This window comes from Stegostoma tigrinum, chromosome 32, assembly GCF_030684315.1.
Source record: "Stegostoma tigrinum isolate sSteTig4 chromosome 32, sSteTig4.hap1, whole genome shotgun sequence".
In the NCBI taxonomy this organism is placed as follows: domain Eukaryota; kingdom Metazoa; phylum Chordata; class Chondrichthyes; order Orectolobiformes; family Stegostomatidae; genus Stegostoma; species Stegostoma tigrinum.
In genome coordinates, this window is record NC_081385.1 from 38687643 (window position 1) to 38711951 (window position 24309).

General features: G+C 43.1%; 1 protein-coding gene across 1 annotated transcript in view; it reads right to left on the reverse strand.

The window, feature by feature from the left end:
- Positions 1–24309, reverse strand: part of acad8 (acyl-CoA dehydrogenase family, member 8) — a 107149-nt gene that overhangs the window by 61023 nt on the left and 21817 nt on the right. The window contains 5 exon segments of the mRNA XM_048562401.2: positions 58–193; positions 3502–3545; positions 3548–3638; positions 3937–4013; positions 8004–8113. Coding sequence (XP_048418358.1) covers positions 58–193; positions 3502–3545; positions 3548–3638; positions 3937–4013; positions 8004–8113 — 458 coding nt within the window.

Consider the following 24309-nt stretch of genomic DNA (forward strand, 5'->3'; position numbering starts at 1 on the left):
TGAAGGAGAAGATGAACTGCCCATTGATTTCTTGAAACGTTTCTCAAGTTTTCTTACCAATGTTGATTCTTCCGCCATTCAGTCCATTCATGGCTATGGAAAATCCTTCACCTTCTTTTCCAATCAAGTTACTAGCTGGAACAACACAGTCCTCAAATATCACAGCTCGAGTTGGCTGAGAGTTCCATCCAATCTTAAATATTAAGAGAGAAATTGGCTTGCTCAGTTTACAGATCTACAATTTAGACTATATGAACTAGATGATTTTGTCATGGACTGAGTCAACAAAGCAACCGAATTAAAGACAAAGATCCAACTCGTGGTTCACAAACAGGACAGAATACAAAGACAAGAAAGAAGATTAAGCTAAGAACACAGCAGGTCAATCAGCATCCTAGGAGCAGGAAAGCTGACGTTTCGGGCCTAGATCCTTCATCAGAAATGGATCTCTGATGAAGAGTCTAGGCCCGAAACGTCAGCTTTCTGCTCTTAAGATGCTGCTTGGCCTGCTGTGTTCATCCAGCTCCACACCTTGTTAACTCGGATTCTCCAGCATCTGCAGTTCCTATTATCTCAGAAGATTAAGCTATTTGCATTGTGACTCTTGATTTTTTTTTATGAATGAATGATCATAGGACGTGGGCATCACAGGCCATGCCAGCATTTATTGTCCACCCCTAATTCCACTGGAGGTGGTGATGCCAAGTGGCCTTATTGAATCTCTGCAGTTCATGTGGTATTGGGTGACCTAGAGTGCTGTTACTACGTGAAATATTTTTTATTTGTCCGTTAGATGAAGGTGTTGACAAAGCCAGCATTTATTGGCCACCTCTAGTTGCCCTAACTAAATGATATACTTGGGTATTTCAGAGGGCATTTAAGAGTCAACCACATTGCTGTGGGACTGGAGTATAATGTTGGTCAGACTGGGTAAGGATGGCAGATTTCCCTTCCTAAAAAGCATGAGTGAACCTGATAGATTTCTATGATACTGTCACCATAATGCTAGCTTTTAATTCCATATTTTTATTGGTCAAGAAGGCATATGGCATGCTTTCCTTCATTGGACGGGGTATTGAGTACAAGAGTTGGCAGGTCATGTTGTAGTTGTGTAGGACTTTGGTGCGGCCACATTTGGAGTACTGTGTGCAGTTCTGGTCGCCACATTACCAAAAGGATGTGGATGCTTTGGAGAGGGTGCAGAGGAGGTTCACCAGGATGTTGCCTGGTATGGAGGGCACTAGCTATGAAGAGAGGTTGAGTAGATTCGGATTATTTTCATTAGAAAGACGGAGACTGAGGGAGGACCTGATTGACGTCTACAAAATCATGAGGGGTATAGATAAAGTGGATAGCAAAAAGCTTTTTCCCAGAGTGGGGGACTCAATTACTAGGGGTCATGAGATCAAAGTGAGAGGAGAAAAGTTTAAGGGAGATATGCTTGGAAAGTTCTTTACACAGAGGGTGGTGGTTGCCTGGAACGCGTTGCCAGCGGAGGTGGTAGACGCAGACACATTAGCGTCTTTTAAGATATATTTGGACAGGTACGTGGATGGACAGGGAGCAAATGGACACAGACCATTAGAAAATAGATGACAGGATAGACAGAGGATTTTGATCGGCGTGGGCTTGGAGGGCCGAAGGGCTGTTCCTGTGCTGTAGGTTTCTTTGTTTCTTTGAATTCAAATCTTATCATTTGCCATGGTGGGCCATTCAAACCATCATGTCAATACAGCTCCTGCAACAGCTATCCAGGCAGTCCCATTTCCAGCCCTATCCCTGCAGCCCTCTAAATTCATCACTTTCAAATATGGATCCAGCTGTCTTTTGAAATCTCACATGGACTCTAAACTGTGTCCCCAGAACATTAGCCCTGGAGTCAAGAATTATCTGTCCTGTGACATTACTACTGCACACCACTTTCCCATGTTCAAGGATTTTGACCCAGCAACAATGAGAGAATGGCAATACAGTTCCAAGTCAAGATGGCGTGTGGTTTGGATCATAACTTGCAGATGATGTTCCCATTCATCTGCCACCATTGGTCTTCCGAGGAGATACAAGCTCCAGGTTTGAAAACTGCTTTGAAGGAACCTTGGTGAGTTGCTGAAATGCATCAGTTATGGAGTGAGTGAATGATTAAACTGGTGGATAAGCTGCCAAATAAGAGGGCTGCTTTAACCTGAATGGCATTAAGCTTCAAGTGTTATTGGAGCAGTACTCATCCTGGCAAGTAGAGAGCATCCCAACATTCCTGAATTGTGGTTTGTAGTTAGTGAACAGGCTAAATCTGTTGAAAAATCCTCTTGTTTGACAAAGAGTTAGAAAAAGAAGAGAAAATTTTAATTTTGTTTGATGAGATCAGTTTTAACCATGAATCTACATTTTCTCCAGTAAGACTAAATTGTGTAATTCAACATTTGGATAACAAATTAATAATTGTATTAATCATTCCAAAAGTTTATGCTGCTTATTTCTCTCCAAAATGTTAGACGGTTTCATTTTTACAGACCTTTGACACCTTAGCTGTATCACAATCATGCCAAAGCAAAACAAAGCCAGCGCTCAGGAAATCTTCCATGGGCAGCACGGTGGCTCAGTGGTTAGCAGTGCAGCCTCTAAGCACCAGGGACCCGGATTCAATTCCAGCCTTGGGCGACTGTCTGTGCGGAGTTTGCATGTTCTCCCCGTTTCTGCGTGGGTTTCCTCCCACAGTCCAAAGATGTGCAGGCTAGGTGGATTGGCCATAGTGTTCAGGGGTGTGTGGGTTATAGGGGCATGGGTCTGGGTGGGATGGTCCAGGGGGCGGTGTGGACTTATTGGGCCGAAGGCTCTGTTTCTACACCGTAGGGAATCTAATCTTTAAAAAAAAGCTAGACAATAAGCAACAGAGAGAGGCCAATCCCTGTAATTGCCTAAATAAAGCTTCTTAGCAGGTATGTTTAGTAAGCTTGCAGATGGCACCAAAACAGGAGATGTCATGGACAGTGAAGAAGGCTACCTTAGAGTTCAGCGGGATCTTGATTAGATGGACTAAAGGCTCAAGGAGTGGCAGGTAGAACTTAACTTAAATAAATGTGAGATGTTATATTTTGCAAAGGCAAATTGGGGCAGGAATTATACACTTAATGGCAAGGTCCTGGGGCATGTTGCTGAACAAAAAGGCCTTGGAGTGCAAGTTCATTGTTCCTTGAAACTTGAGTCGCAGGTAGACAGGATAGTGAAGGCGGCATTTGGTATGCTTGAGTACAGGAGTTGAGAGATCATGTTGTGGCTGTACAGGACATCAGTTAGGTCACTTTTGGAATAATGAATTCAGAAGTGCAACCAGAACGGGGCAAAAACTGTACAAGTAACTCTGCTAAAGTTTTGATGATGTGTCAGAGTTATCCCATCCTCCTAGAGCAGAGGTGGTCCAAACATCTACTCTACCAGAAGCAACTCTCATTCTTGTGCACCATGAGGAGTGAGTCCACTCAATTCTACATTGCAGCCTTTTACCTTTCTCTCTTTTTTGCCAAAGCTGAGTCCAGGTGTACCTTTTCCACCAACAAACAAGAAATACCTTTGGGACCTTTGCTTCCCGTACTGCACATCAAGACATATAGATCAGTGTCTCCTCCTCCACTGATAAAAGCCTGAAAAATAGTGAGATCCAATAATCGGCCAATCTGACAGGCTTGGCAATTCATGAACAGTGACATTCTCAAAGATCCGTTCAACATGCAATACAAATGCACAACATTACTGCAATTATCAAATGGCCTTAGCAAACACACGTGAATATGTTTCATTATTATTATAGAATCCACAGAGTGTGGAAACAGGCTATTCGGCCCAACAAGCCCCCACCAACTCTCCAAAGAGCATCCGACACAGACTCACCCCCTCACGCCATCCCTGTAACCCTGAATTTCCCCATGGCTTATCCATTACCTTCGAACCATTGAGAACGTAGGAGTCTCCATCCCACCTTGCGGTAGTTATTAGTGAAGCTGCATCACTGCCACTTCCTGTTGGATGGAATGTTAAAATTATGTTACACCAGCTGTGTGCTAACCACTTTCCAATCAAGCAAAATCCTGGTCAATATCCCATCAGTCCAAGAAAAAGATCAACAACTGGAGACCCACTTGATAGAGCAGAATCAGTGACAGGTGCCCCTTACATTGCCAAATACCAACAGCCAACATGTTTGAGGCAGGGGTTTACTGCACAGTTAGCAAACATACAAAACTATGGGGGAATAAATTCTGCTGTGGCAGAAGGAATCCTTTTGACAGATCATACCTGTACTGGTTCTGAGTCGGATCTATCCACTTTGTCCCAATGCCATATGCATACTCTTTACTCATGTTTCTTAAAGTTTTATTTGTTAAATATGTACTCTCCCGTCATGAATAAATCATTCATAATAACACAGGAACATGAGTAAGTATATCAGTCCCTCGAGCCTATTCTGCCATTCAATGGGATCATGGCTGATCTGTGGCCTTATTCCATTTCCCTGCTTTAGGCCACTAACCCTTAATACCTTTGGTTAACTAAACTTTATCTGTCTCAGATGTAAAATTAACAACTGATCCTGCATCCACTGCCATTTGTGGAAGAGCATTCCAACTCTCTACTACTGTGTGTAGAAGTACTTCCTAAGATCTCTCCTGAACAGTCTAGCTGTAATTCTCAAACTATGCCCTTCTAGTTCTAGAATCTCCAGTGAACATAGTGTATCTACCTTGTCTTTTCCTGTTAATATATTGAAGGCTTCGATCAGCTCATCCCATAACCTTCTAAATTTTAGAGAACACAGGCTGAATTTGCATAATTTGCTCTCAAATCAAGACTTCACGGGTTAAGTTGACATTCTTGTGAACTCTAAGATCAACATATTCTTCCCACGATGTGCTGCTCAGATCTACTCTGAGTACCCCAAGTTGGGTTCGGCCAGATTTTGTACAAGTTCTGTATCTTTATACTTAAGTTCTCTAGACATAATTGTCAGCATCCCTTTAGCCTTCTTGATTTTTTTTGCACATGTTCATAGCATTGTAAACACCAGTGCACCTGAACTCCAAAGTCTCTTTGGACATCCACTGTATTTAATTTCATACCACCTAGAAAATATTCTGATCACTCTCTTTTGTCCAAAATGGGTAACTTTGCACATTGTTTTGCCTCATAGTCTAGTCTATTAATATCCCTCTTGATGCTATCATCTTATATTATTTACAATGCCACCTAACTTTGTGTCAACAGTAAATTTGGATAGATGACTCTCTAAGCCATTGTCCAAGTTGTTAATAAATAATGTGGACTGTTTGAAGCCCTAACACAGATTCTTGTGAAGGCACACCATGCCAATTTGAGTATCTACACATTTTTCCTACTGTCTATTACATGCCACTCAACCAATTTCCCAACCATATCAGTAATGTGCCCTCAGTTCCAGTCTCTTAACAATCTCTCACATGGGATTTCATCAAGTATGTACTGGATGTTCATATAAGCAATATTCGTCTGCCCACTGCCTTAATCACCTTTTCAAAAAATTCAATAAGGTTTGTCAGCCATGAATCCATACTGTCAGTCCCCGATCAACTGTAACTTTGAGGTGTTGTGTAACATCATTCTTAATTCTAGTCTCCAATGATTTCCCCAACATAGATGTTAGGCTTGCTGGTCTGTAATTTCCTGGTTTTCCTCTTTCAGCCTTCTTAAACAGCAGACCAACATGTGCAATTTTCCAATCCAAAGCGACTACTTTTGTATCTAGAGAACTCCGAAAGATTACAGTTGGGGCAGCCACAATGTCATCCTCTATTTCCTTTAACACCCTCAGGTGGAAACCATTAGTTCCTGGGGAATTTTCACTCTTTAGTTCCATAAATTTCCTCACTGTCAATGTTAATACTAATTTTATTTAGACCCCGTCCCCAATCCATTATTAAGTTTTTTAGGACTTCTGACAAACAATTCTCCTTTTCTTCTATAAATTTGGAGACAGAGTAATTATTCCACATTCACAAATTCCCCACTTTCAATCTTTACTGGGCCTATGTTACTGCTGATCTCCCGCTTCCCCATTATGTAGCTATAAAATTTCTTCTTATTGACATTGATGTCCCTTGCAAGTTTCCTTTGACAAGCCCTTATAATCTTATAAACTACTTTACAGTCCTTTGATGGTCTTCGTAGCTTTCCTATTCAGCAGGACGTGTGCTGTTTTTTTGCAGGATACATTGCATCCTAGGTCATTCAGAGAGGTTTAGTGAATAATCTTACAAACTTCCTTAGTTAGAGGTGTGGTGCCAGAGGACAGGAATATTACATGTGTTTCACCCTTGTTGAAAAGGATGAAGAATGGCTTGTAGTTCTCAGATTTAATCAGTTTAATGTCAACACTGGGCTCTCAGAAAAAATACCCTGACAAGCTGGAAAAGTATAGATGCATGACAGCTATCGCTATACTAGCTATAAAATGCACTACAGAAACTTGTCAAGGCTGCTTCAGTAGTACCTTTCATCTCTGACCTCTACCTGTCTAGAAAAAAAGAAGCAACAGTTATTGGAAATGCACCATACTGATTTGGAGCTACATCATTGGTCCTTCACTGGGGCTGGATCAGAATTCTGGTACTCTCTGTCCAACACCAATGGAATGCAGCAGTTCAAGGCGGCGAAAACACCATACAGGAGGAGCAGGCCATTCGACCCCTTGAGTCTGCTTTGTAAATCAATAAGATCATGGCTGATCATACTGTGGCCTCAACCCCACAACCCAGCTAGTCAAGTCAAGGTGATTTGTCATTAACTTCTCAAGGATACTGAGGTATGGGCATTAAATGCTGGCCTTGCCAGTAAGACACTAATAGCATAAATGAACAAAGGTAAAGGCCAATCACCAATTTGTTAAGATAAAATTATGCTTGACTAACAACTCACTTTTTAAAATCAGGAAGTAACAAACAAGGGCAAGCACAATTTTGAAATCTTGGATGAGTAGTAGACTGTGAGGAAGATAGTAATAGTAGATTTCAAGAGAATATAGACAAGTGATGGAACAGACAACACAGTAGATCAATTTAAAACAAAGTACAAAATACGAAGAATGAAAGTATGAAGCACTGCGGCATGACGAATGAAACAATACAATTTCCCGATCATTTAGGGGGTAAAAAATAACCAGGTCTTAAGATTTGTTTAAACTAATGGTTCTTCCATAACCATTTCATAAACTAATAGTAAAATCTACTAAGCACCTCCCCCTTCTTTTGGCTCATTTTATGGTATTTTTATTTTTCCTATCTTCTCCACTGCCTCCACGATGAAAACAGATATAAATTCTCATTTACTTGGACTGATGTTTCCTTCTTGACCATACAGCCTCCATTTGCAAATGGCTTCAATGTACCCACATTTTTCTAGTTCCCTGAAATATTAATAAAAATTGTTACTTGTAGAATTAAAATCGCCTACACATTTCTTTTCGTATTGCTATTTTGTACCTCATTCCTTTCTTTGCATCCATTGTCATTCTCTAGTTTTCCCAGTTCCCTAGTTTTCCACTTAACCTTTCGGAGGAAAGAATATCTGTTGCTTCTCCCTTCTTTCTCCTCTGACTCTTTCCAATGGTTCGCTTGTCTTTTAGTTTCCAATTCTGATGCAGGGTGATCACAGGATCATAAATCATCTTTTCTTCCTGTTGATACTGACTGGCTTGATGTTTAAACAGCTTGATCGGCAGTATCTGTAATTGTTTTTTTTTTAAAATGACAGTCCTAATTTTTTTTTTTCTCTCCAGAACCTCCCCATGCCTAAGCACAGCTTGTAAACATGTGCCCAACTGCAGACAATACCTAGCTCAGACAGCAAAGTTTTGGATTGAGCACTGAGTTGCAGGAATTCACAAAGGAATGCAGGTAAACCTCAAATTCATTGCTAAACTGGATTTAAGCAGTAAGTTTAAGTTTAAGTTTAAGTTTTTTTTAAATTCAAAATCAGACCTGGCTCTGTAAGACAGTAGGAAGCAAACTTCTGCATGCTACATAGTTTAGGACAGTGCATATGGCGTTGCTCCTCACTTCCAAATGTGTCGATCATCCAGGCACACATGCTGTAAAAGGCAAAGAAAACAGCTGAAGCTTTAACCATAAATGGACGCTGTGCCATTAGAACTACCACGTCATACACAGATCAGCCACGCTGCCCGAAATGCAACAACTTTCCTGATTGGACAAACATTTTGTCAAACTTCCAGTGCTCTCAGAACTAATAGGATCTGGGAGACAAATTCTGCAGCTGACGGCATAACATTACTTCTCTACTGCTGGAATGTCTGTTTCTATCAGCCTTAGAAAAAAGACAGTTTAGCACTCTACTACTATTCTGCCGCCATTGACGCCTGCTCAGAATGTCATCTTACTTCTGGAGAACTTCATATATTTCAGCAAGAGTTTTAATTAGCATGGCTGAGAATGTTGAAAGAAATGTGATTTCATGGGAAACAGTGATAAAGCTACAGTTAATCCAATTTCATGAGTACAGACAAATCAAAACACTAAAAACAAAGCTCTTAATATGTTAAACAATCTGATAAAAGATTTTCACTTAAGATGCCAAAATGTTCTCTCTCCAAGGCTCAAAACTGAATTGTTGGAAATTTTAATTGTTCATTCTGCCTTTGCATTTAATTCCAAGAAATCAAATTTGTTTCTAAGCAGGATTTCAGAGGAAGGAAATTTTGTTATACATAAAGGCTCAGATATAGGGTTGTAAAGAGAAACCGGGGAACTATAAACCTGTGAGCCTGACTTCGGTTGTGGGTAGGTTGTTGGAGATGATTACAAAAGATAGGATTTATGGATATTTAGAGAGGCAAAAAAATTATTAGGGATATTCAGCATGGTTTTCTGCAAGGAAAATTGTGCCTCACAGGCTTGATTGAGGTTTTTGAGGAAATTACCAAAAAGATTGATGGTGGTAGTAAACATTGTTTATTTGGATTTTAGTAAAGATTTTGACAAGGTTCTGCATGGGATACTAATTTACTAAAGTTAGGCCACATGGCTTTCAGGTTGAGCTTGCCAACTGGATACATAATTGGCTTAACGGCAGGAGACAGAGAGTAACGGTGGAGGTTTGCATTTTGGACTGGCGGCCTGTGACAAGCAATATTCCATCAGGATTGGTTTTAGGTCCTCTTTTGTTTGTCATTTATACAAAATGATTCTGATGGGAATATAGAATGCATGGTTAGTAAGTTTGAGAATGACACCAAAATTTGTGGCATTGTAGACAGTGCAGAAGGTTTTCCAAGATTACAAAGGGAACTTGATCAAATGGGTCAATGGGCTGAAAAACAGCAGATGGAGTTCCATCTCGTTAAATGCGAGATATTGCTTTTTGGTACAACAAACAATGGTAGGGATCATACAATTAACAGTAGGGCTTTGGGTACTGCTGTAAAACAGAGGGATCTCACGGCACAGGTAAATAATTCCTTAAAGTTTGCATCACATATAGACAGGATGGTTAAAAAGGCATGCTTGTCTTCATTGCTCAGTCCTTTGAGTATAGGAGATTGGACATTATTTTGAGGTTGTACAGGGCACTGGTAAGGCCTCTTCTGGAGTACTGTGTCCCGTTCTGGTCACCAGTTGAAGAAAGGATATTATCAAGCTGCAGAAGCCTCAGAAGAGATTTGCCAGGATGTTGCCAGGTATGGAAGGCTTGAGTTTTAAAATTACTACATGAATGGCTGTAAATTGGGAGAGTGGAGTGTGCAGCAGGACCTGGGCGTCCTTGTGCACCAGTTGCTGAAGACAAGCATGCAGGCGCAGCAGGCGGTAAAGAAGGCAAATGGTATGTTGGTGTTCATTGTGAGAGACTTTGAGTACAGGTGTAGGGGTGTGTTGTTGTAGTCATACAAGGCCTTGGTGAGACAACAACTGGAAAATCGTGTGCATTTTTGGTATCCTTTTGTCAGGAACGATGCTCTTGCTCTCGAGGGAATGCAGCAAAGGTTTACCGGGCTGATTTTGGGGATGGCTGGTCTGACGTATGAGGAGAGTTAAACTAGGTTGAGATTGTTTTCATAGAGTTCAAATGAATGAGGGGTGATCTTAGACAGACTTATAAAATTATAAGAGGACTGGACAGGATAGATGCAGGGGCATCAATCTCCCCTTCCCCTACTGCATCCCTCAACCAGCCCAGTTCGTCCCCTCCCCCCACTGCACCACACAACCAGCCCAGCTCTTCCCCCCCACCCACTGCATCCCAAAACCAGTCCAACCTGTCTCTGCCTCCCTAACCGGTTCTTCCTCTCACCCATCCCTTCCTCCCACCCCAAGCCGCACCCCCCGCTACCTACTAACCTCATCCCACCTCCTTGACCTGTCCGTCTTCCCTGGACTGACCTATCCCCTCCCTACCTCCCCACCTACACTCTCTCCACCTATCTTCTTTACTCTCCATCTTCGGTCCGCCTCCCCCTCTCTCCCTATTTATTCCAGTTCCCTCCCCCCATCCCCCTCTCTGATGAAGGGTCTAGGCCCGAAACGTCAGCTTTTGTGCTCCTGAGATGCTGCTTGGCCTGCTGTGTTCATCCAGCCTCACATTTTATTATCTTGGAATCTCCAGCATCTGCAGTCCCCATTATCTCTGATACTATTTCAACCTCACTGCGAAGCCTCTTCCAGGGATGCCAAACCTGAAGAAGTTACCCTCCTCCCTCCGGACCAACCTCAGGGAATCTCTCTCCCATTGCAACTCTCTTGTAATCTCTTCGGCCTTGAAACTGCTCGACCATGTCCTGAAGCAAACCAGGTACCACAGCCACATCACCTTTCTCAGCACCTGCCTACGGAACCAGATCATCCCCAAGGGACTACAGTCCACATTTCAGCCTTCCCAATTTGGCTCCAACCGTGACCACCTCTACACCCAGAACATTCAGACCCTTCAGAAGCGGTTCTCCCTGCGAGTCCTGAAACAGACACTTGCAGCTATGCGCCGGCACCTCCAGGCACTGCAATCCAGCCTGCCCCAGCTCAGAGCCTCCCTCTCCCAGACTTGCAAAGGACCTTTGCTGTTTTTTATCCTCCGCAGGATCCACAGACTGAACACCCAGTTCCACTCAGCTTTACTGGACACTAAAAATCGTAAGTACAACAAACTCACGGGCCCCTGCCACCCACAAGAGGATTCCTGCGCCTCCCAAATCCCGACTCTGTCCCTGCCCCTCCCCCACCATGCACCCGCCGCCATTGACCATGAGGACACAGCCGGAGACCCCACCGATGACGTCACATCCGCCCCCGCCGGCCACAGAACTTCCGGAACCGCTGCTGCAGTCACCACCTCCACGTCCAGGTACTACAGCCCACACACCACCCTCACCTCAGCTGCTGCCGCCCACCCCGATCCTCCCACCGCCGACGCAACCCCGCCCACGGTCGACGCCGACGGAACCCCGCCCACGGTCGACGCCGACGGAACCCCGCCCACGGCCGACGGAACCCCGCCCACAGCCGACGGAACCCCGCCCACAGCCGACGGAACCCCGCCCACGGCCGACGACCTCATCGCTCCGCCCACCACCTCCACAGCCTGCAACCCCAGAGAAGACAGCCACACTGAGCCCTGCCGAATCTTCACCATCCCCCCAGACCTCCCACTGACTGAGGACGAACGGTCAGTCCTGAGCAAGGGGCTCACCTTTGTTCCCCTACAACCACACATCAACCAATACCAGTCACGGACGGACATAGAGCAGTTTTTCCGCCGTCTTCGCCTGCATGCCTACTTCTTCAACCGGGAACCCAACCCTCCTTCCACTGACCCCTTCACCCGCTTCCAACACAAGTCCTCCTCCTGGACACCACCCCCAGGCCTCCTACCCTCCCTCGACCTCTTCATCTCCAACTGCCGTCGAGACATCAACCGCCTCAACCTCTCCACCCCTCTCACCCACTCCAACCTCTCCCCCGCAGAACGGGCAGCCCTCCGCTCCCTCCGCTCCAACCCCAACCTCACCATCAAACCCGCAGACAAGGGTGGCGCAGTGGTAGTATGGCGCACTGACCTCTACATCGCCGAGGCCAGACGCCAACTCTCCGACACCACCTCCTACCGCCTCCTCGATCATGACCCCACACCCGAGCACCAAACCATCATCTCCAACACCATTCACGACCTCATCACCTCAGGGGACCTCCCACCCACAGCCTCCAACCTCATTGTTCCCCAACCCCGCACGGCCCGTTTCTATCTCCTTCCCAAAATCCACAAACCTGCCTGCCCTGGTCGACCCATCGTCTCAGCCTGCTCCTGCCCCACCGAACTCATCTCCACCTATCTGGACTCCATTTTCTCCCCTTTGGTCCAGGAACTCCCCACCTACGTCCGTGACACCACCCACGCCCTCCACCTCCTCCAGGACTTCCAATTCCCTGGCCCCCAACACCTCATATTCACCATGGACGTCCAGTCCCTGTACACCTGCATTCTGCATGGAGATGGCCTCAAGGCCCTCCGCTTCTTCCTGTCCCGCAGGCCCGACCAGTCCCCCTCCACCGACACTCTCATCCGCCTAGCTGAACTCGTCCTCACACTCAACAACTTCTCTTTTGACTCCTCCCACTTCCTACAGACTAAGGGGGTGGCCATGGGCACCCGCATGGGCCCCAGCTATGCCTGCCTCTTTGTAGGTTACGTGGAACAGTCCCTCTTCCGCACCTACACAGGCCCCAAACCCCACCTCTTCCTCCGGTACATTGATGACTGTATCGGCGCCGCCTCTTGCTCCCCAGAGGAGCTCGAACAGTTCATCCACTTCACCAACACCTTCCACCCCAACCTTCAGTTCACCTGGGCCATCTCCAGCACATCCCTCACCTTCCTGGACCTCTCAGTCTCCATCTCAGGCAACCAGCTTGTAACTGATGACCACTTCAAGCCCACCGACTCCCACAGCTACCTAGAATACACCTCCTCCCACCCACCCTCCTGCAAAAATTCCATCCCCTATTCCCAATTCCTCCGCCTCCGCCGCATCTGCTCCCACGACAAGACATTCCACTCCCGCACATCCCAGATGTCCAAGTTCTTTAAGGACCGCAACTTTCCCCCCACGGTGATCGAGAACGCCCTTGACCGCGTCTCCCGCATTTCCCGCGACACATCCCTCACACCCCGCCCCCGCCACAACCGCCCCAAGAGGATCCCCCTCGTTCTCACACACCACCCTACCAACCTCCGGATACAACGCATTATCCTCCGACACTTCCGCCATTTACAATCCGACCCCACCACCCAAGACATTTTTCCATCCCCTCCCCTGTCTGCTTTCCGGAGAGACCACTCTCTCTGCGACTCCCTTGTTCGCTCCACACTGCCCTCCAACCCCACCACACCCGGCACCTTCCCCTGCAACCGCAGGAAATGCTACACTTGTCCCCACACCTCCTCCCTCACCCCCATCCCAGGCCCCAAGATGACATTCCACATCAAGCAGAGGTTCACCTGCACATCTACCAATGTGGTATACTGCATCCACTGTACCCGGTGCGGCTTCCTCTACATTGGGGAAACCAAGCGGAGGCTTGGGGACCGCTTTGCAGAACACCTCCGCTCAGTTCGCAAAAAACAACTGCACCTCCCAGTCGCAAACCATTTCCACTCCCCCTCCCATTCTCTTGATGACATGTCCATCATGGGCCTCCTGCACTGCCACAATGATGCCACCCGAAGGTTGCAGGAACAGCAACTCATATTCCGCCTGGGAACCCTGCAGCCATATGGTATCAATGTGGACTTCACCAGTTTCAAAATCTCCCCTTCCCCTACTGCATCCCTCAACCAGCCCAGTTCGTCCCCTCCCCCCACTGCACCACACAACCAGCCCAGCTCTTCCCCCCCACCCACTGCATCCCAAAACCAGTCCAACCTGTCTCTGCCTCCCTAACCGGTTCTTCCTCTCACCCATCCCTTCCTCCCACCCCAAGCCGCACCCCCCGCTACCTACTAACCTCATCCCACCTCCTTGACCTGTCCGTCTTCCCTGGACTGACCTATCCCCTCCCTACCTCCCCACCTACACTCTCTCCACCTATCTTCTTTACTCTCCATCTTCGGTCCGCCTCCCCCTCTCTCCCTATTTATTCCAGTTCCCTCCCCCCATCCCCCTCTCTGATGAAGGGTCTAGGCCCGAAACGTCAGCTTTTGTGCTCCTGAGATGCTGCTTGGCCTGCTGTGTTCATCCAGCCTCACATTTTATTATCTTAGATGCAGGGGCGCTTGTTCCCAATGATGGGTGTGACCAGAACCAGGTGTCACAGTGTGAGGATTTGGGGTAGACGATTTAGGACAGAGATAAGGAGATATTTCTTCACCCAAAGAGTGATGAGCCTGTAGAATTCATTACCACAGGAAGTAGTTTATGCCAAAACATTAAATGTATTCAAGAGGCGACTAGATATAGCATTAAGAGTGAATGGGATCAAAGGTTATGTGGAAAAAAACAGGATTAGGCTGTTGAGTTGGTCAATCAGTCATGATCATTAAGAATGGGGGAGCAGAATCAAAGGGTCGAATGGCCTCCACCTGCTCCTATCTTCTATGCTTCTATGTAAAGGCTGAGTCATTATGTTCACTGGAGCACAGGAGGTTGAGAGGTGGCCTGAAAGAAATTTATAAAATAATAAGAGCTATAGATAGAGTTGATGGTAAATGTCTTTTCTATAACATGGGGAATTTCAGGACTTCGGTCACTATTTTTAAGGTGACAGGACAGAGATTTAGAAAAGAGATAAGAAGCAAATTTTTTTTACACAGAGGGTGGCTCACATGTGGAATGAACTTCCTGAGAGAGTGGTGGATGCAGGTACAATTACAACATTTAAAAGACATTTGGGTGGATATGTGAATACAAAAGGTTCGGAGGGGTATGTGCCAGGAGCAGCAGGTGGGATTAGGTTAGTTTGGGATTATATTCGGCATGGGCTGGTTAGTCCGAAGGGTCCATTTCCTTATTACGTGACTCTACCACTCTATAGGCTTCAGACAGGGCATCTGATTCAGTCTGGTATTGACAATCTTAACCTACAATTTGCTGCTTATTACTACAGAATTTGAATATTGCTGAAAACAGAGACATGCTGCCGAGTTTCACATCTTGCACTCATCAGGACAAATACAAGATTTGTATCAAATCAATATCAAATTTCAAACAATCACAACAATTCATATTAAAGTAAGCTATCATTTAAAATTATGTTTGAGTTCCTGAAAATCATGAAAATGAACTGCAGGTTACCACTGGAATTATGTTAAAATTGGAGCTAGATTCCTTCAGACATTTCTTGCCCAGAAATAAAATCAATATAAAAGTTGAAATACTATCTTGAACATGTGTAGTACAGTGCATTCATAGCTGAAATAACTTAACAGTATAAATCACAACATATGAAAGAAATACTGACATTCGGGTACTTCACGGTATCTCACAGAAACATTTTTATAAACACAAGTTGAAATGCTGAATATTCCTTGGTGTCTACATTAATTTTTTTATCCATTCACAGGATGAGGGCTTTGCTGGATAAGCCAGCATTTATTGCCCATTCGAGAGGGTGTTTAACAGCCAACAATATTGCTGTGCGTCTACAATCACGTGTAGGCCAAACCAGGTAAGGATGACAGTTTCCTTCCCTAAAGTGGATTAGTGAACCAAATGGGTTCTTCCAACAATCAACAATGGCTCCATGGTCATCATCAGACTCCAGATTTCTACTGCATTCAAATTCTGCCATCTGCCATAGAATGTTTTGAGCCCAGGACCCCTGAATATTATCTGGGTCTCAGGGTTAGCAACCTTAAGTAAAACAGCCTTTAAAATATTGATGTCCAAATATAGGGTCAAAGTCATAGAATCATACTGCACAGAAATAGACCCTTTGGTCCAAGTAGTCCATATTGAACATAATCCCAAACTAAACTAGCTCCACCTGCCAGCTCTTCGCCCATATCCCCCCAAATCTTTCCTATTGACGTACTTATCCAAATGTCTTTTAAATATTGTGTTTGTACCCGCATTCATCACTACCTCAGGAATTTATTCCACACATGAATATCACTCTCTGTGTAAAGAATTTGTCCATCATGTCTTTTGCTCCTCTCACCTTAAATATGTGCCCTCTAGTCTTGAAATCTCCCATTCTAGGGAAAACATAATTACATGTAACTCTACCTATACCTCTCAGGATTTTATAAACTTCTATAAGGTCCCCTTTTGACCTCCTATGCTCAAGGAAAACATCCCAGCCTAGCCAGCCTGGACCCTTCATCAGAAGCTAGGGTCTAGGCCTGAAAAGTCAGCTTTTGTGTTCCTGGATGCTGCTTGGCCTGCTGTATTCATCCAGCTTCACACTTTGTTATCTTGGATTCTCCAGCATCTGAGGTTCACATTATCTCCTCCAGCCTAGCCAGCATTTCTTTATATCTTAACCTTCCATATCCGGCAACATCTGGCAAATGTTTTCTGCAGCCTCTCCAATTTAATAATATCCTTCCTACAAGTGTGCGACCAGAAATGGACACAATATTCCAGAAGAGGCCTCACTAATGTCCTGTACAACCTCAACATGACTTCTCAACTCCTATACTCCTTAGAACCTTTATGTGAGGAACAATACACTTAGCCACACCAGTTTTAGATTGACCATTTGCACTATCCAACTCACAAGTAAAACTTATGACATTAAATCATGAAAATACTTTATGAATGATTTTAAAGCAAACCAACATTAAGTGGGGGCTTACTATACAAGAGGAAAGGGTGTTAAACCATTGTCCAGAAGGCACGGACCAAGAAGAAAATAATTGGAAACTCCAAGCTTTCAGGTAATTCAAAACTAAACTTAACCGTGAATGTATTACTTTGGTGGCAGACAGCATGTCCCAATGTATGAATGTATGCCGCTTCTAGAAATAGAAAAAAGCAACATTCCAAGATTAACTGATTATTATACATTGGTTGTTGGTACCTTCAGCAAGTGTTGGCTCATCAAAGAATCACATCAAAAAGTTGACAAAGGGTGAATATTAGCGGCATACTGCCTACCAGAAACAACCAAAGGCTGACTGATCAGCCACTTGTTACGACACACAGCCTACGTACCTGGCATCACACTGACACTGAAATTCACATAAAACATCCCTCAATATTGTGAGTAGGCAGAATGTCATTAAGGGTAATTTTTTAAAATACATTGCCCATGATAAAGGCATCACTGAGCAGAAAACAATTTATTGCCTATTCCCAATTGCCCAGAGGGCAATTAACAGTCAACCACACTTATGGATCTGGAGTAACATGAAGGTCTGACCAAGTAAGGATGGCAGATTTCCTTCCTTAAAGGACACTAATGAACCAATTGGATTTTTATGACAATCAACAATAGTTAGGTGATGACCATTACAGCAGCTTTTTGTTGCGTTCAAATTTTACTATCTGTCATGGAGACAGCTGAAGCCATGCTCCTGGAACATTACTCTGGGTTCTAGAATGCTAGTCCAGTAACATTACCACTGTGCCACCACCTTCTCCGGTATTTCATCAGTGCAAAATACCACTTGCACAGCCACTGTAGAGTAACAGCCTAGAATGGCTTGTTTATCCTGTTGTTAACTATGAGATACTTTTCCTAGTCCATGAAATTTGAGCTAGACCAAGTACTTGTAGGTTCAAAGGTGATGCTTCTTAGCTTGCAAAAGCCTTCAGCGCTATTGTTATTAATGTTGGCAGGGTATCTGTAATGAAGAGGGCATGAGGAATAAACTGATTGTCCATTGCTGGCTGAAGATGGTTGCCACTGTTTCAGCCTTGACCTCATTATTGCCAAGACTGCTGTGCTGTTTATTGCAGAAGGTACCAACAATTAGATTGTTGTCAACTGTAGCACCACCTGCTGCTGGATCAGTGGCTGAAGAGCATGATGTTCTGTTAGGTCTGACACTTCTTTAACCAGCCTTTTTCTTTTGCTACTCCTCCCCATTGCTGAGAATCTTCGTTGCTCACAATCCTATCTGCTCTACATTGGAGCAATCGTATCCAGATTGGGCGACTCTTGTACAAAATATTTCTGTTCACTCTGTCAGTATGATCTCAAGCTTTCAAATACCAACAGATTTATATTGATCCATATGTAATTTTAATTCTCCACCTTCCTCTCTGCCCTCAGCTAATTCAACTTAAGCAGTAGAGAAACCATGTTTTTCAATCAGAAATTCTAAAGTTTTATATTCAACAAGTAAGATCTCGCTCTTCTGGTTTCTTTTATGTCCTTTTGGATTTTGGTTTTACTGTTGTTTTTTTCCTTTCTTTGGTTTTCTGGCATCGGATGTTCATCAATCTTCATTTACTCTTTCTTATTGTCTCTTCACTTGTCCCATTATCCCTTTTGTTGTGTAAACTTTTGATCCATTGCTGTCCTACCCTTTCATTCTTTTTCTCCAATGAATTCCTTTCACTTCTTAAAATCATTACATTTTTAACTTCTTCCCAGTTCTGTGAAAGATCATCAAATTTATATCCCTCTCCAATAATGGTGCCAAATCTGCTGGGCCTTCACAGTACTTTTTGTTATTTTGGAATCATTGGTGAGACTCAGTTACAAGTGCAGTTTTTTTGGTCTAATAACTATGAATGACTAGATGAAAGGCCTAATGATAGACTTGGATAAAGCAATAATCAAGCCAAAGTCAGAGCACTGTTTGCAGGTCTGGGTGCTTACTATAGCCATATGTTGATGGAAAATGTAGTGAACAGCAAAACTTTGAGACACAAGGAATATTTCCACATATTATCATCCCAGCTGATGTTAATACTGGAAAAGCAAAATCCAAGATTGAAATCTGGCTTGATATAGCAAGTTTTGTCTTTGTTTTAACAATGTGATTTTGTGTTGAAACAGAGATGCAATGTTGTAAATTTTGTTTTGACAATAAAACATAAGTTAATTACAAAAGAATTAAAATAAAGAACAATATAAATCAAACTATCCACATAAAATATCTTTTTAATTCACTTGAGGGACGCGATTGTTGCTGGCTAGTCAGCACGTTTATTCTCTGTCCCAGTTGCTCTTGAAAACGTGGTGGTAAGCTATCTTCTTGAACCACTACAAGTCCACGTGCTGAGGTTGATCTCAGTGAGGAAACACTAGGATTTTTATCCACCAACAGTGAAGGAACAGCAATATACTCCCAAATCAGGATGGTAAGTGGCTTGGAGGGGAACTTGCAGGCGCTAGTTCTCCCATGTATCTGTTGGCCTTGTCCTTCTGGATGTAAGTGTTTGAGAGTTTGGAAGGTCCTATCCAAGGGATCTATAATCCCATTAATCCCAAAGTATTCCTCTATACATTGAAAAAAATCAACAACCCAATACAGTACATAAACCCTCTTGAACAGCACCCCAAAAAACACACACCTTCCACAGCACTCATAACAGATTCTCTGTCTCTAATGCCTTGCTAGGTTTGAGTCATGTGTGACTTTAAATTCTTTACACTTTTGGTCTGAACCATCACTACGTCTTCTATATCTAGTTTCACTCTATCTTTCTCTTCTTGGTAGTAATGATTGGTGTAGCCATCTTCATCCAAGGACTTCATAGGACTGATTAAAATTATAGACAGCTTGAAGCAAAATCTCTCTAAGCTGTGGGTGTTTCCTTGACCCTAAATAAACCTTATTATCTTTCTAAACTGGAGCTTGTTTCACCTTGTGCAATTGTAAAACCCTACCAATAAACACAAAAGATAGTGAATTCTAACAAACTACTTTGAAATAAATCATCATGATCACAGAAACACTTAGAAATCAATAAACTTCAGATACGCAGAAAAACCCATTTATCTCACTAGCAGAATCCAGGAATCCAAAACTGTAATCAAGATGATATTAAATATATATTAGAGTTTACATTATAGTCTACAAAACCAAAAACAAAGACATTTACTAGAGGTTTTCAAAACAATGAAGGATTTTGATAGTGAACGCACAGGCTATTTCTAGTAACTGGAAAGTTAATGATGAGCAGTAATCTGTTTACTGGAGGATCAAATGAAGTTAGGAGAAATTTACTTCGTAGAGGATTGTAGTATGAAATATACAAAGACACAATGAGCCAAAGATATTGTATCTTGGATGAGAAAGTACATAAATATTTAGTTATTTGGTAGGACAGAAAGGATACAGCATGGAGGAGAGGGGGGAATGCATACAACATGGATCTTATTTTTCTATTCATTTGTGGGGGGTGGGTGTCGCTGCCTGGCCAGCATTTATTGCCTGTCCGTAGTTGCACTTGAGGAGGTGGTGGTGAGCTACCTTCTTGAACCAATGCAGTCCACTTGCTGTGGGTTGAGCCACAATGCCATTAGGGAGGGAATTCCAGGGTTTTGCAGCAGCTCCTGGGATTGCAGGCTTATTTAAAAACTTATTGCGGTTTTGTTACAGTTATTACATTTCACTATTAAAAACCTTTTATTTATTTTGCATCTTTTACATTAAAAAAACCTAAAAACAAACAAAAATAATCGTTTTTTCCAAATTGGCTTTTTTTGAGAGTTTTTCAGGGGCCTACAGTGAACCGCCAAAGTTCGTTTTTTATTCTAAATTTAGAGGCTAAAAAATCTGAGTGTTTTACAAATGAGAAAAACATTACGATTAACACTTACAATGTAAAAATTACCTTTAAAACATGTATTATTGTTAATTTAAAATAAAAAAAAGCCATTCACTGTAGGCCTCCGAAAAACCTTGTTTCAAATAAATATCACAATTCACACTTGCAGATGGAGATTTTTTTTTAAAACAAGCTTTCTGGAGGTTCACAGTGAACAGATGAATTTTTTAAATTCTAAATTTAGAAGCTTAAAAAATACCAGATGCTTTTTAAAGGGAGTTATTTTTAACATTGCAAGAGAATTTTATTGAAAAGCCAAACCACCTTTTCTTTAAAAATAAGGAGCTGTGTTTTCGTTTCGGGGAGTCTTGCGCGTGGTCAGTTTTGGAGAAGATTTTGTTTTAGAATTCAAGATATTTATTGAAGAGGGGTCATTTTGTTCAGTTGATCAGCTAACTGTTTGATTTTATTTAAGACTTATATGTTTGATATAGTTTCCTTTTTTTTGCATTTTAACTTTACTTTCTGTAGGTAATGAAAGGTAGTTTATTTTATACACAGGGTGTTATTGAAAGTTTCTTTTTTAAGCTTAGTGTTATTAAGGGCATTTAAGAGGTGCAGAGTGAGATGGCTGGTAGATTTGGAGTGGTGATTGCACAGCAGGATTATTCAGATATATGGGTGACTGTCAGAAAAGGTATGAAGTTGGTTCAGAAGTCTCCAGTGGCTATTCCTCAATCAACTAGATATTCAGTTTTTGGTATTGTTGAAAGAGATGTTCTCTCAGAGGAGGAGAGAGGAGGCAGTCAGTCCTTGAACAATGGGTATGATTCTTATGTTGGGAAACATTTGACACAATAGAATAATTGTTACAGGGGACAAGTCCTGTCAGGGTTCAGACAGGAGATTCTGTGGCAGTGAGTATAAATTTAGAATGGTATGTTGCTTTCCTGGTGCTAGGATTAAGGACGTCTCTAAACAATTCAAGCATATTGTTAATGACAAGATTGAGAAGCCAAATTATTGTACACATTCCTCGGACTGATGTCTTTAGGTAAAAGATTAATTAAGAGTGAATTTAAGAAGTTAGGTAGAAGATTTTAAAAAAAAAAGAACCTTTAAAGTAGTAATCTCTGGCTTACTCCTAATGCCAAACTTGAATGTGGGGAGGAACAAAAGGATAAAGGAAATAAATCAATGGCTGAAGAGATGGTACACTGTATAGGGATCCAGGTTTTTGGACAACTGGAAGCTCCTCTGGGACTAAAAAGATTTGCTCAAAAATGATGGGTTTTCCCTGAACAGGAAAGGGACAGATATCTTAGCAGGAAGATTTGCTATTGCATTCAGGGAGATTTTATACTGCCAAGGGGAGGGAGATGGGGGAGAGGGGAAGGGGAGGGTGCGAAGGAATTCTAAGTAGCAACGTAAGTAAAAAGATTGTGAGGAAGGTTTGAATGCGAAGACAGCAAGTCAATTTTAAAAAAACAGACAACGGAGAGGCAGAGTATGTAATAAATGTAAAGGTACAAAATTCTTTGCAAATTTGCATTATGTATAAGAAAGGGTGGTCAAAAAAGCATTTGGCATGCTTGCTTTCGTTGTTCAGACCTTTGATTTTGGAGCTGGGAAGTCATGTTGAGGTTGTACAGGACATTGGTGAGGCCTCTTGTGGAATACTGTGTCCAGTTCTGGTCACCCAGTTATAGGAAGGATATTATCGAAGGTTTAGAGGAGATTTACCAGGATGTTGCCAGGGATGGAAGGTTTAAGTTACAAAGAAAGGCTGGATAAGCTGGGACTTCTTTCACTGGACAGTAGGAAATCAAGAGGTGACCTGATAGAAGTTTATAAACTTCTAAGAGTAATAGGTAGAGTTAATAATAGTTGCCTTTACCCGAGGATGAGAAATTTCAAGATTAGAGGGCATATTTTTAAAGGGAGGGAAAGAGATTTTAAAAAGATGAGACATAAATTTTTTTACACAGACAGTGGTTCGTGTGTGGAATAAACTTGCTGAGGAAGTGGTGGATATAATTACATGTAAAAGATATTTGGACAGATACATGATTAGGAAAAGTTTGGAGGGATATACGCCAGGAGTAGGCAGGCAGAACTAGTTTAGTTTGGGATTATACTTCGGTATGGACTGGTTGGACCAAACTTCGTTAATTCTGATTTTTTTTCTTCACAGATGCTGCCAAACCTACTGAATTTTTCCAGTAACTTCTGTTTTTGGTTCATGCTGAATGGCTCTTTGATTCTATAACTAAACTGCATTTATTTCAATGCAAGGGGTCTTACAGGTAACGCTGATGAACTCTGCATGCTTAGCAACATGGGATTGGTACATGATAATTTGACAGATACCTGGCTGAGGCATGGACAGGACTGGCAGCTCAAGGTTCTGAGTTTTAGATGCTCGAGGAAGATTAGGAAAGGAGGCAAGGGTGGGTGACGTTTTTGATTAAGGAAGACCTTTCTGCTGTTAACTAGAGAAGATATTTCTGAAAATTTAACTGGTGACAATATATACGTAGAAATTAGAAATAAGAAGGATCGCCTTGATGGGATTGTTATAGACTCCCTAACAGTCAGAGAGAAATTGAGAAGCAAATACGTAGGGTATTCTCAGGTATATGTAAGCATAAAGTTGTAATAATGGGGGATTTTAATTCTTAAACATTAACAGGGGCTACCATAGTGTTAAAGGTTTGGATGGTAAAGAATTTGTCAAATGTGTTCAAGAAAATTTTCTTTATCATTACGTGGATGCTCCTACTAGAGAAGGAGCAAAACTGGATGTTCATTGGAGAGATAATAGGAACTGCAGATGCTGGAGAATCTGAGATAACAAGGTTTGGAGCTGGATGAACACAACAGGCCAAGCAGGAACATCTCAGGAGCAGGAAAGCTGACGTTTTGGGCCTAGACCCTTCATCTGAAATGGGGGAGGGGAAGATGGTTCTGAAATAAATAGGGAGAGAGGGGGAGGCAGATTGAAGACGGATAGGAGACAAGATAGGTGGAGAGGAGACAGACGAGTTAAAGATACGGGGGTGGAGCCAGTAAAGGTGAGTGTAGGTGTGGAGTTAGGGAGGATATAGGTAGGTCCATGGAGGACAGACAGGTCAAAGGGGCAGGATGCGATTAAAAGGTAGGAAATGGGGTGCAGTTTGAGGTGGGAGGAGGGGAGGATGAGTTTGGCTGGTTTTGTGATGCGGTGGGGTGGGGGAGGGGAGATTTGAAGCTTGTGAAATCTATATTGATATCATTGGGCTGCAAGGTTCCTTAGCGGAATACACATTGCTGTTCCCGCAACCTTCGGGTGGCATCGTTGTGGTACTGCAGGAGGCCCAGGATGGATATGTCATCTGAGGAATGGTAGGAGGAGTTGAAATGGTTTGTGACCAGGAGGTGCAGTTGTTTACTGCAAACCAAGCACAGGTGTTCTGCAAAGCAGTCCCCAAGCCACCACTTGGTTTCCCCGATGTAGAAGAGGCCACAACAGGTAGAGCGGATGCAGTATACCACATTAGCAGATGTGCAAGTGAACCTCTACTTGATGTGGAAAGTCTTCTTGGGGCCTGGGATGGGGGTGAGGGAGGAGGTGGGGG